At 46.0% G+C, this 13,675-nt stretch overlaps 1 protein-coding gene across 8 annotated transcripts in view; it reads left to right on the top strand.

Annotated features, from left to right (window-relative positions):
- Nucleotides 1–13,675, top strand: part of CUNH4orf19 (chromosome unknown C4orf19 homolog) — an 83,470-nt gene extending 69,795 nt beyond the window's left edge. For 6 of the 8 annotated variants that reach the window (XM_054582026.1, XM_054582029.1, XM_054582030.1 and 3 more), the window contains 2 exons: nucleotides 7,111–7,165; nucleotides 8,182–13,675. In XM_054582026.1, coding sequence (XP_054438001.1) covers nucleotides 7,134–7,165; nucleotides 8,182–9,106 — 957 coding nt within the window. In that variant the 5' untranslated portion in view covers nucleotides 7,111–7,133 and the 3' untranslated portion in view covers nucleotides 9,107–13,675. Of the gene's footprint in view, nucleotides 1–3,357; nucleotides 4,483–7,110; nucleotides 7,166–8,181 lie in introns of those variants that run through there. The other 2 variants (XM_054582032.1, XM_054582033.1) reach the window with 2 other exon arrangements.

Below are 13,675 nucleotides of genomic sequence, written 5' to 3' on the forward strand. Positions count from 1 at the left end.
TCAAAGTGATCCTGATGAACAGGAACTGTTACTGGTCCCATTTTGCAGGTTAGACAACTGATGGTCACAGAGGCTAAGAAATTGCCCGGAGGTCACAAAGCTAACAAGCGGTGGAGGTAGGATTGGAACCAACCCCCAGCTCTAAGTTGTTCATTTAACCGCTCTGCTGAATTGCTGAGGTGTTGTAATGAATCTTCCCAAATGTTTATATAAATCCCATCCCACCCCACACAATTACCCCCCTACACACACACACACACACACACACACACACACACACACTCTCTCTCTCTCTCTCACTCTCTTTCTCTCTATAACTCTCTTGGGAAGCAGCCAGGATGCCATTCATTGTATCTCCAGAACCTAGCCCTGTGCCTGGTACATACCAGGGGCGTTCACTGGGAAGATGTGGAGTCAGTGAAAATACTACATAACAACTGTGACTAGGATGTTCATGAAACATCTGTCTTAAGAACCACAGACTAAGCACTATATCAGAAAAGAAAAAAAAAGGTAGGGGCATCTGGCCAGAAAATGGGAAAGGGCCATATGAAGTGTTTTTAAGATGCATCAACAGGATTGGGATATACTAGTATAAGGACCCCAGGAAGAAAGGAGTGGCGTTATCACTGTTGTAAGAAAGGTCTTGTTTCCCCATTCTACACAGACCTCAAGGACCCTGTGAGCCTAGCAGCAGTAAAGTCACAGGACAGGACCTGGCTTGCTCCCCAGAGCTGATGCAGTGGGAGCGCCACGCGCCCCTGCAGTCGGTCCCCCCCGCCCCCGCCCCCGCCCAGCAGCGCCCTTTCCGGGAAGGGCCAGTGAGACAGCACTTCAAATAGCACCATCTGAGTGGGGCCCAGGGCAACCTTTCACTGAGAAACGCTGATCTCTACCCGGACATGTCATCCTCAGAGATCGATTCTTTTTGCTCTAAAAACATACTTCTGACATGGTTTCCTATTAAAATATACAAGGAAGCCAAAGGTCACCCGCCACCCTGGAGCCTGCACCTCCCCAGCCCATTCCAGGGGAGGAGGGGGTCCCGCAGACACTCCTCCCCCTCACCAGGTCCCCCTGATCTGAGTCCTCATCCCTCCCAATGGCACTGTGATGCCCAGTCTCGCCCCATCTCAATGCTCCAGGGTGCTGGGCAGCCGTTCTTCTGGCGAACGGGCAGGCACACCTCTACCTGAGACCTGCAGGCTGCAGGGAGGGAGACAGAGTGCTTAGACCCTAAAGGCAGGAAACGGATCATGGGTTGGGGGGAGTGTGGACTTAGGGCCCAAACACACCTCAACAGCATCGTGATGGTGTAGTTGACGAACCATTGAGTGGGGTTCCCCGCCTATAAAAGGGTCATACTTGTGCCTTCCTGGCCAGGAAGGTCTCAGGAGTCAGTGAGGGAACTGCACACTCTAGCAATCTGGCCTCATTTTGCAGAAACTGAGGAACGAGAGACTCGATAGCTCTCCCATATCTCAGGCATGGGTGACAGAGCCATTGCTACCCGCTTACACTGGGCACAGGCTTTGCCTGGTTGTGCTCACCAAGCACCACATAATATTATTAATTCAGGGCACAAAACTCCCTCCAGTGATTAGGACTCTCATTTCTGCAGTTGTTTTCCCCAACATATTACATAAAATACAAGTTTGGTTGGTTGTTAATTGTCTTTTATGCAAAAAAAAAAAAAAAAGTTCTGAGGTCAAATAATTTGGAGGACTAGTGGTTTTAAACAAAGTAAAACAGTTCCTTTCATAACTACGAATGTGCCCATCTTCACTCTGCTGTTCCCAAAGCTTTTGGACCAGGGAACCCTTTTTTAGGGGGTACTTAGAAACACCCCGCTCTGCACACAAATATCTCCTGAAACCCGGTTCTGGGGATGCTAACACCTATCTCATAGCGCCTCCAACTACTGAGGAGGCATAAAGCAGGCTGTCTGGTGGTGCTGATCAGAAAGGCCTTCATAGCGTCTTTGGTTTTTCCACAATCATTGAAGCTCAGCCTCTTGAGGGGAAAAGGAGACACACCCAAAGAATGTCCCAGGGGGTTCCCAGCGCAGGCCCAGAAAGGAAGGAGTGGCTCTGCGGAGGAAACAGATTGGGCGGTCACAGGTCTATCCCCTGGTCCTTCCTCAGCGGCAGGTGCGGTGCTGTCTGTGAAGCCCGAGGGCAGTCTTTAATGTCCTTGGTAAAGCCCCTGGTGGTTATTTTCATTCACTCCGCTTGAGTCCAAGAGCTCAGTGCCCAGAAGCAACTCAACTAAATATTGATCGGCCTCACCTTTTGACCAGGTTACATGAAATCCCTGTTGTTTTCTGTAAACATTGGCAAGTTGGTTTTTCAAAATGGAGCTGTAATTTTAAACGTTTAACTTTATTCTGTATCTCTTCCAAGCACTTCAGCTTTTGATGAACTCAAACCACTTCCTGGCAGCTGCTTTCAAAGCTCGTTGACTAGAACCCCTGAAGCAGAACATCCTTTACCTTGGAGTTGCACACGGGAGGTTTTGCTGTTTCCCAAGTGGGGAAGGAGGGGCCCAGGTCCCTCCCGTCCCACCCAGCGCTTGTGCTTGGCTCTTCCTTCCGGACGCAGGGTAGTGAATGATTTGATCATGGAAAGGGGTAGAGCCTCTATGGGAATAATAACTTCTAAAACCTCCTGTGCATCTGTCCCTCACTTCATTGGCACCTGTCACTTAGCAGTCATTCCTTTGTTTGAATAACAGTGGGAGGTGCTCTGCCTGAGCTGGCCCTGGGGCTGGGTTAGGCCTGGCCTGTGAGGAGCTTGTGTTTACGGGGCAGGCTGGCGGCTGAGGACCACCACAGCCTGGGGCTGCAGGACCCTCTTTAAGACGGGGCAGCGGGCAGCCTGAGGACAAGGACAGAAACCACGCCTGTGCCCTCAGAGCGCGCGCGTCCTGGGGCTGCCTGTGGACAGAGGCCTCCATAAACGCTCAGGACGGCGGTTAAATGCAGAAAGCTTGGTGGGATTTTGATCAGTTCCTGCACACTTCTTTTTTCTTTTAATTTTTAATTTTGACTTTATTTCAGACTTACAGAAAAGGTGCAAGAAAAACACCAAGATTCCCCATATACCTGGCGTTTGAGAATCTGTCTTTTGAAAATAATATTTTTGTATTTTATAGCCTAATTAGTATAATAGAAACAACTATTATAAGTCTAAGAAAGAAAGCATTTAGCTAAAATATGAATAATTTCAAGCAATCAGGTTTTTGTTTCTACTTTTTCATTTGAAGTGTTTACTGTCTTAGTTCTCTTTTTTTATTTTTAACTGCTGTATTTATGGTTAATTTTATGTAAATTTTTATAATAAAATGACTAATTTTAAAGACAAAGAATCCCCATATACTCTCTACCGAGAGTCCCCAAATGTTAACATTTAGCGCATTGGCTTTATTCCCTTTCCCTAAACACACATGCACACACACTCACACACAATTTTTTTCCTGGATTATTTTAATAAGCTACAGATTCTATGCTCTTTGCTCCTAATTACCTCACTGTACATTTCCTAAAAGCAAGGGCATTTTCTGTATAGCCCCCAGAACAATGATTAATTAAAAAATGAACATTGATTTAATACTGTTACCTAATCTACAAAGGCAGCCCTTTCTCACTGGGTGAAGCCTTTTCCTATATTCCCTTCACTTCCTGATGAATATTCAGTCAATTTCTCCACCTGGTTGGCAAACTCCTGGCTCTCCCCAGTCTTGTCCCTTCTTCCCATCTCCACCCGTCTCCGCCTTAGGAAACAGGATTTTTCCAGCAAGGAGACTTGGCTGGTAACTGATGGGACATTGGTGTGTCCATCCTCAAACACGTGACTATTTAATTTCAACACCAAACCCAAGGCAGAGCCAACCCCCAACACGAAACCCCAGGCAGCGGGCAGGCGCCAGCGATGATGGACACCCCACCCTAATGGTATTTGCTTTTCCCCTGTGTAAACGCGATGATGGTTGTGAAGAATATTTGCCCTTTGCTTCTCTGTTGCTTTTTTACACTCCAAACAGAAAGCAAATTTTGACTCTGCTCACTAATAAAGGGCACCTGACAACCGATTTCTCACCTTTAAACTAGCTGTCGTCAAAGGGAGCGGGACAGAGAAAGCAGACAGCCCATCTTACGCTCAGTCTTACTTCCAAAGAACATACATTCTGCCCAAGTCCATGTATCATGCTGGACAAGGAGTATTTCCTTTTTGCACCCAGCGATGGGAGAATGCCTCCCTAAAAGCAGGACATAGATGAGGGAGTGACATAGGGAAAGAAAGAAATTGAATTGGATATTAGGAATCATCAAATAAGGAAGAATAATTACTGATATGGGCAGGCAGGAGTTGGCTGTAATACACGAGCCCCCGCCCTTTTCATCAGTGGTCGCACGACCTCGGACACCAGAGCTGGTCTCACAGAGAGAAGGGATGTCGCTGGGGAAGGAAAACACCAGGTGAGGTGAGAGAGGGCGGAGCCTCTCCCCAGGCGGGGGCTGTGACCACCGGGCCTGGGAGAGGTGCAAAGCATTGTGCTCCGTAGGGGACCACCTCTGTGGGAAACCCGGGTGGTGTGCCCTAAAGGGAGGCGGGGGTGGGGGTGGGGGGAGGGGAGAGTGCAGGGGCCGGGGGGGGGGGGGGGGGGCCAGACTGGAAACTTGATCCTGAAAGGGGATAACCATCAAACCATCCTTTACAATTACATGGCCTTGAAGAAAAATAAAGATCCTGTGGTTTACCTGGGGCAGTGGGAGGGAACCCTAAAAGCCACAGGTGACATGTAAATTCTGTAAGAAACAGGAAGTGGTGGCTATTAAATCTCAGCAGTCATTGTATCTCGGTGCATGTTGCTTCTGTGGCCACAGCAGCAAATGGTGGGGACAGATCCAGCCTGGCCAGGCTTCCCCAAGGTCGACGTAGCCTCTGCGCTGACAACACGAGGTGTCACTCCAGATATGCCTCTCTTCCTTTCTTTCAGAAGAAAACTTTCCCTCTGCTCTCTTGAACTCACCATCCTAAAGTTGACCTACCTGATATTTTTCAATTGCTTCAATTACATTATTATCACCCACAGCCCTCCCTCTCTCAAACACTTAAAAGCTTTTTCTTTTTTTTTTCTTTTTTTTCCATTTTTGGTCCCCTGTCTTCCTGGCTGATCGTTTTGTGTTGTTTTTCTGTACAGTCCTAGGTAAACAAAGGCGCTGCCAGCATGGAAGGCGGCAGGGTTTTAGAGCAAGGTGCGGAGGGGAGAGCGGGTTAATGGGGGAAGGAGGCACACGTGATACTCTTTATCTACTTATCCAGCTGATGAATGAAGTATTAGCAGAAAATGGACATAAATGGGGAGCAGAGGCTGGAAACACAGTCCTGGGCTTTGGAAATGGGGCAGTTTAATTGAGGGTACTTTGAAGAAGGAAAAAGTTGTACACACACATTGCTGGCTAAGCCCCCAGTGACGCCAATCTGCAGGTCTTCTGTCACACTTGGGTTTGTGTCTTTCAATTGGTGCCACAGTTGGTAGAAATATACCATTTAGACCATATGCCAAAACAAGTATCACTTGGTATCGCATTATTGCTGCTCTTGTTTGTATGTGTTTGTCATGCAAGTAGACTACATCATTTTTAAGTGCAAGGCCACAATCTTTTTTCAAGCATGCTGTATCAAACAAAACTAAGTAATAAGTATATGCATTTTCACGCATATCATCCCCGGCAACATCACGTATAGGTATATCATTATCCCCATTTAAAGGTGAAATGGCTGAGGCCCAAAGTCATAGAGCCAGGAAGGGGCAGAGCTGGGGTCTGAGCTAGATAATCCAGGCACGTCGCCCCATCTCAAATCTGCAACCACATCCGTGAAGATTCTTTTTGTTTTGTTTGCTTTCGGTCATATGAGGTAGCATTCACAAATTGCAGAGATTAGGATGTGGCTATCTTTTGGGGGTGCGCTTTTATCTGCCCTGCATAGGAGGTGATTTGTGGATTTGATTTATCCATGTAAACCTAGTCTCCTATAACCAACCAACCGGCCTATACTTCTTAGGAAACACCAGGCATTTTCTCGGGTGGTAAAGGCTTATGAAGCAGCATCCTGGGAAATTCATCCATGACCGAGGAAGGAGGAAGAGAGAGAGCGGGGCAGGCAGGAACCCAGCCAACTGTGAATGATCTCTCTGCCTCCCAAGTGCCCGTGTGTTACAGAGCCAGAGGGACTGGGGCTTTCAGTTCTGTTATTAGCTTGTCTTCTTGGAGGTCATAGATATTAGAAATGGAGAATAACTTAAAGATTTTTATGCACTCACTTTGAGGATTTCAAAGGGAAAACCAGAACAACATGGTTGATTTTATATGGAGAGGATTTTCCTCAGAGGCCAATTTTCAGTGCGGGGGGGTGGGTGGGATGTGACCTTGGGAAAGGGCAGGTGACAGTGGGCTGTCGAGAAATGAAAGAGGCACAGACCTGAGTCCGTCTACCATCTGGGAGCCCAGGGCCACGTCCTTGAACTGCAAGAGAGTGGAGTCCAGGAATTACAGCCAGAGGCGTCCCAGGGACGGGAAAGGGACAGCAGGAGCAGTTTAGTCCAGGTGAAGCTTTGACAGGGCTCTGGCTGTCACCTCTTTGGGTCTCTAATGTGGAACACGCAGATCAGCTGCCTTATCCTGATGTCCTTGAATGGTGGAGTGACTAATCCTCTGGCAAGGACACCTCTCCTCTCTCTTTCACCTCCGCTCCTGGGCCCCGCAAAGAAGGTGGTGGAAGAGAAAACACACAGATCCCTTTCAGCCCTACCTTTCTCTCCCGAGCGCTCTTCATCCTCTGTTTCCTCATTTGCAAAATGGAGAAGACATACAAAACTCCCAGTGTTGGGGAGAGGGTCTGGCACAGGGACAAGGACCAATAAATGTCTGAGAACCCTGAATCGGCGATTTTCAGTACAGAAAGGCATTCCAGTGCCTCCCTGACTCACATGCCATCTTTCTGCCGAAAAACTGGGACTCCGCTAACTTGTGAGGAAAAGCAAACTGGATTTATATTAAAATGCCGTTCACTGTGTTTTCTCCTTTTTTATGTTTTCTTTCTCCAGATGGTAACAAAAAGAAAATCCAGATGGGGTGCAGATGCTGTAAAATGATACACAGGTAAAGTTGAAAAAAAAAAAACCTTATCTCGAATGGAAGAACTCATGATTCCTGTGGAGATATTTCTCTAGCTTGGGTAGGACTGGCATGGCCAAGAAATTAAGAATTTGGAACTGCTTTGATATCATTGAAGAGGACGTGTGGACTAGATTTTTAAACTTGGTCTGTGTTTGTTTTGCTTCCTTCTCAGAGAGGTTGGGAACCGCGTCCTTCTCTGAGTCTGAATTTGGTTTAGGCTGAATTTACATTTCTCCAGAGAGTTTTGGTGCAGAGAAAATCTTGGGTTTTAGGGGGTGCCTGGCGCGGCGTCGCTGGGAATAAACCACCTCCATCACACATGCGCTCATCACGTCTTCCAGAAGGCGGCTAACAGAAACGATTCTCTGTGGAGTAAAGGGAATAAATAACTGATGGCTTTGCTTCCCTAACAAATACATTTATTTTTTTGCTTCCCTAACAAATAAATTTATTTTTATTATTATAGTTCTATTTCATACTGTATACACATACAAGTATTTTTACCCATGTATAGGCACACATGTACAATACATAGGTTTTACTCGACTGTAATCATAATGTGATGATAGACTTTACCATAAAAACATTTTATAAATATCTTTCATGCCAGTTTAGACTTTATCATTTTGATGATTGTATAATATTCCATTTAGGGGATGTGCCATCAGTACTTACCTAGTTATTTCCCTGTTTTTGGACATTTACTTTCTTTTTACTTACTTTTTTGATTTGATTTCGAATTGCATGAACCACTTTGCTCTGTACCAGCTTCCCACCCCCTTTTGGAACTAGTTCCCCTCTCAGACCTAGTTCCAGTGGTAGAAGATTTTTATGCGAACTCTGTCTATTTGATTTAGACACACAGGCGTCAATGAGTAGCTAATCACAGAAATTAACAGGAAGAGAAAAAATTGTCCATAATGGAAATCAGCAGTTAATAGTTGTTAATGACTAAAGTCAGTAATGAACCTGACCGATCTTCATTATTCTCACCTCAGCTATCTCTTTGATCCTGTTCAAGCGCCCTCCCCTGGCTACGTCAACGAAGTGAACAGCTGCAAGTTAGATGAAGAGGACCCTGTTAAACTAAAAGGCAAACAGAGCAGCGGAGTACAGGTGCATAACAATGACCTTCAGGGCGAGGGCTTGAGGAGGACTGCGAGCAGAAGCAGACCAGCTGGTCCGCAGGAGCCCTGCTGTCCTCTCCAGGGACCGTCCCCTCAGGGGGACAGAGGAGACGGACACAGTGCCGAGAAGACTGGCAGTGCCGTCAATGGCATTGGACCCGCTGCAGCTCTGCAGCCCCCCGGGGACCCCGGGCCCCAGCAGGGCGGCACGGGTTCCTGGGCCAGTACCACCAACAGCGTGCACCCGACTTCACCCTTCCTCGATGGAGGGGACCCCAGGGAAACAGACTGGGCACTGCAGGCCTTGGAGGAGACCCGAGTCGCTGGACATGGAGACTCCAGGGTCCCTTCCAAGGGAGATTGTCCCCCCGTGGAAGTACAAGACCATGTCCTCCAGCTACCAGCCCCAGATTATCCTCAGTGTTGGGGCTCAGCTGGAGACAGCAGGGATCACGAAGAAAAAGATTATCTTTTCAGGAGCGATCCTGAGGAGGAGCCCCTGGAGGAAATGCGCCCTGACATGGCGGGGCAGGGTTTGAACATGCCCTTCTCTGTGAAGAGAAGCTGGGATTCACTGAACGAGGCTGTGGCGGCCGAAGTCCTGAGCGTCTACTTTAAAGAAGAGGATCCCGCCCAGGCCATGCCTGTGGCCCACCCAACGGACAGGTGGGAGGGTGCCCCTGGCTGTGCTGGAGACCGCGCTGGGGGGACAGAGGACGAGGACGCGGAGGTGGCAGAAGCCCTGGCGGCTTTGGAAGCAGCTACTGCGGGAGAAGACTTGGATGAGGCAGATTAGGGGAGGTACTTTGCGCACGCAAACAACCTACTGTCCCCAGGATCATCTCGGGATGTCATTGCTCCGCAGACACCGAGCTGAATCTCTGCAGCGAGCGGTGCAGCCTCGCCCACTGTTTACAGCCAGCATCTGTTTGGATGATTTGCGTTTCCATGCCTCATCCAGGTCGAGAGCATCCCTGTGGAGGAGGCCCATTGCTCAGGACACTGGAACAAAAATCAGAGTGGGCCAAGGTGCCCGGGTCTAGAAATTAAACAACCTGCGCTCCACGCCCCAAAGCTCTGCACATCTGGTGCAGAGGTTCTTGAGAATGCTCTGAAATCCCAGCACTTCATCTCGAGAGCACAGACTCACAGAACATTTGCTTTGTCAATTCTTTATCTTGCTTTTGAGAGCCAAACGTTGGACCCAACCTGGAAGAGGTAGCTACCCCACTGTAAGTGCCTACTGTGTCCCCTCGCCAGAGCGTGGCCTACATTCAGGGACAATCACCCAGGGAACTAATAACTAACCAGTTGTTTGACAGCCAGTGAAGCTCAGCAGCATTCAGGGTGGAGCAGAAGCCACGAGTAAACAAATGGTTAGTCATTAGCTGTGCTATTAAGACACCTTGACCTTAACTTTTTTACATTATTACTTTTTAATCTCCTTTGGGATTGGGGAGGCCGGTCAAAATAATTCTTGAAACTGCTTGTGTCATATTTGGGTTTGAAGTTTATGAGATTTGGAACAGCAAAGGGGTAGATAGAGTGTTTTATGCCATTTAATGCCTGATTCTGATTAAAATATAACAGCATAATGTGACTGCCTGTATTAACTCAGTGGTGCTTCTAATATTCCCAGGCTGAGTGTCAGTGACCTTTGGTGTTTCCGGTGTTTTGTTCGTTTGTTTGTTTTAATTTAAAGAGCCAGGCTTCTACACCACACGTGAGGAGGAGACCAGGTCGCTTTGCTGAGAATGACTTTGGCTCTCTGTCCTTGGGATCCAAAGCCTTGACAACACGACTCCCTGAGCCTTATGGATAAGCCAGCCCTCTCTGGGGTTCAGCCTCCTAATTCATAAAACAAGAGCAGCCATTCTGACATGAATCGATGGAGAAGTTATAGGATTGTCAAGACTTTCTAGAAAAATATAAACATGGAAGACACTTAAGTGTGGTGTTTCATAACCCATCTGAAATCTGGTTGACCTTGATTTGCTTTCCAGCTTTGCCATGGGACTTTGGGCAAGTAATTTATCCCTTCTATTTGCCCATCTGTTAATTAAGAATAATAACAGTGTATATTTGTAAAGGTTAAACGAGATTACACAAGTGTTTAGCACAATGCCTGTCACTTAGTAGGCACTCAGTAAAATAAGTCTTCTTAGTTAAAACTACCCTTTAAATAAATTTTTCCATCCTCACAAGTAAAAACACTAATACTGTGAAGTATATATAATGTCTTCAGGCATTTTGGTAATTATTCAACATAAAACATGATTTCTGAGCCTTCCGGCATCTTTAAGGATGTTACCCTAAGAAATGCTTAACTGATGTATATTGATTGCCCTGGGTTTGTTTGGTGACAAGTCACCTCTACATACAAGGTTCCTCAGAAGCTTTAAAAGATAACTGTTGTCATTGTTGATTGCATTGTAGATGTGTTTGCTGTTGTACTTGGTACACCAAATGCTTAATATTTCAGAGCAGTTCTTTCAATAATTTCCCAAGTATATCTGCTGGGATAAGGTCCAGCTGCATGTGATAAATGGCTTGTAAGAATAGATATTTACTTGCTTTTTATGTAGAAAAGTCTGGAGGATGCATTTCAGGCTGGTAGAGCATTCCATGGCATGAGTGACACATGCTCCTTCTATAATCTTGGCTTCCCTCTCAAGATCACTCTGTAGTCCATAGTGGCTTCTGGGGCCCCAGTCGTTACATTTGCTCTCCATATAGGAAAAGGGATGAAGGGCCAGAAGTTCTCACTCCCTCTCCATTAAAAGCCTCCCAGAAGTATAACTCAGCCCTTTTACATATACCTCATTGGTCAATATCTGGGTTGGTCACATCTAGCTGCAAGAAAGGCTAGGAAAACGTATCTTTCTATCTGTGTGCATAGCTTTCCAAATAAATTCAGGGTTTAGTTAGTGAGAAGAGGAAGTTAACATCGAGTTTTAAGGTGGTCAGCTTGTAGTCTTTACACATCAGGTCTTCAAAACACAAGAGCCTGAGAAAGAGCCAGTTTGCAAGAGGTCGAAATTGCATTTATATTTAGAATAACACAGAAGGGGTTTAAACCTTTGGCCCAGGGGAAGGAGGACTGGCCAGCTACTGCTATCCCAACTCCCCACTGACGTCTCTAAAACAGAAGGATAAAGAAGAAAATTCAGACAGGAGAGGGGTAAGGTAAGGCCTTAGTGCAGCCAAATCTCTTTCCCGTGCCTGGGAATATTTCTGCATTTCCACGTGCACTTAATTTTACATTTTAGGACTGCTGCAAATATTGCACCGTGACTAACAACTCTCCTATGTTTTAATGATTCTTTTTTGTGCAAATAACTGCTTCAAACGGTTAACAGAAGACCAAGAATTTCAAGTTTTGTTTTTTTAAGTAATCCTGGCCCCTTCTGTCTTTATCCCAATGGCCACACGCCCCCAAGGAATGTCGGAAGAAAGTCAACATCTTGAGGTTGAAGAGAAACTCCAGACCTAGCTCTACCCACTGGGATGTCCAGCAGCTGCCTGAGCATCTGCTCTGCGTAGTGTCTTCTTTCTGGAGCCTGCTACCACCGCATATCAGAAATGTGTGCCGGCAGGAGCGAGCCTTCCCGTAACATCCTGGAGGGCCAGAGAGCACAGATGCATTCTCAGTTTAAGGCGCTGCTTGTGATTAGGAGTGGACATCCATGTAACTCATGATCTTAGCCAGTTGTACGAAGTGGGTATTTACCATGTCAGATCTTGATCTTAAGGCTTTTTTTCTATATTACATACAGGTTTTCTCATGCTAAGAAGTTATATTTCATTTTTTACTAGAGAAAGTTGAATTATTACAATAATATGAAGTAAATCTTTTTCCCTGGTTTTCAAGGTAGATAGTAGCAAATTGTTATAACTGTCAAACCAGATCCCCAGAAGAATGAGGGGACTTTGAGGTTTCTCTGTGCTTGCCTATTTGTCTGTGTTCGGGAGTTGTTGGCCATTTACCTTTCCTTCTTTCCACCTCACTCTGCCTTTGATCCAAAGGGTAATGTTCTCTCCCCTGGTCCGGGTGGCTCAGTTGGTTGGAGCATTGTCCTGTACACCAAAAGGTGGTAGGTTTGATTCCTGGTCAGGACACATACCTAGGTTGTGGGTTCAATCCCTGGTCAGGGCGTGTATGGGAGGCAACCAATTATTGTCTCTTTCTCTCCTGCCTCCCACCTCTCACCCCACCTCCCCCTCTTTGTTTCTCCCCACTCTTCCTCTCTCTAAAATCAATTTTAAAAATATCGTTGAGTAAGGATTAAAAAAAAAAAAGGGTAAGATTCTCTCTGCTCTTCCTAACTCTTCCATCAGTATCTCCAGGCAGGAGGGGCCCCAGGGAGAATGAGGCGCCCAACGCCAGTGCGCGGCCAGAGCTCTCCTGCCTGCCCTAGCTCTGTCACCTGTGTGCAGGCCCAGCAACGTGGCCTCCTGGCTTGGACTTGGACTTTATTCTTCACCAAGGGGACTCCTATTTGCATGAGTCTTTATGATAAAAATGTGGAAGTCCTTCCTTTCTGTTTATTTTTGTCCCTCGAGATTAAACCTCATTCATTGTAAAATCCTCTGTTTTAGAAGTAGAGATAATTAAACAGACAAGCTGACCTTTGTTCTTCATGGTAAATGCTCTGCCTGTTAATTTAGGAGAAAAGTTATTCCTTTATTTACTAACTTAGTACGTTTCTCCTGTGCATCAGGTTATGGTAGACATAGCTGAACAGTCTGACTTTTGGAGCACCCTCGGTTACTTTGAAAAGCAACCATTTAGGCAAACCTATTAAATATGCTGGTAACAGATGATTCTTACCTGCACACTGACATCATTTGCTTGGAGTTGACTATTAGCAATTTTTTGTTTTCTTTTTCAAAGTTTTTATTGAATTTATTGAGGTGACATTGATTAATAAACTTATGCAGGTTTCAGGGGTACAGGTTTTGATATTGTGTAAACAATATCACACATATCATCTATACACTGTATTATGTGTTCGCCACCCTAAGTTTCCTTCCATTACTATTTATCAGCCCTTTACTAGCAATTTTTTTTTTTAAACTCAAGTGACTATAATGAGCAAGTGCCTTTGCCTAGATCCAGGAAGGTGTGTGGCACAAGGGGGAACTCAATGTCACTTGTTGAGTGCGAGAACAAAAGCTGTTCACAGTGTCACTGGAGAAACATCGTGTGACTTAGATTCTGAATACTAATTATGAGATTGTGATATGTTGTCAGAAAGGCATACATGCAGTCCTGCAGGAGCACAAGGCTATATAAATTTGAGAGAAATTACATTTATTATTCATGGTCCACATTCTCAAACTTCCCTGCTCCATCGGAACAATG

This window comes from Pteronotus mesoamericanus, unplaced genomic scaffold, assembly GCF_021234165.1.
Source record: "Pteronotus mesoamericanus isolate MK-2021 breed Mesoamerican mustached bat unplaced genomic scaffold, CSHL_Meso_final contig_68, whole genome shotgun sequence".
In the NCBI taxonomy this organism is placed as follows: Eukaryota; Metazoa; Chordata; class Mammalia; order Chiroptera; family Mormoopidae; genus Pteronotus; species Pteronotus mesoamericanus.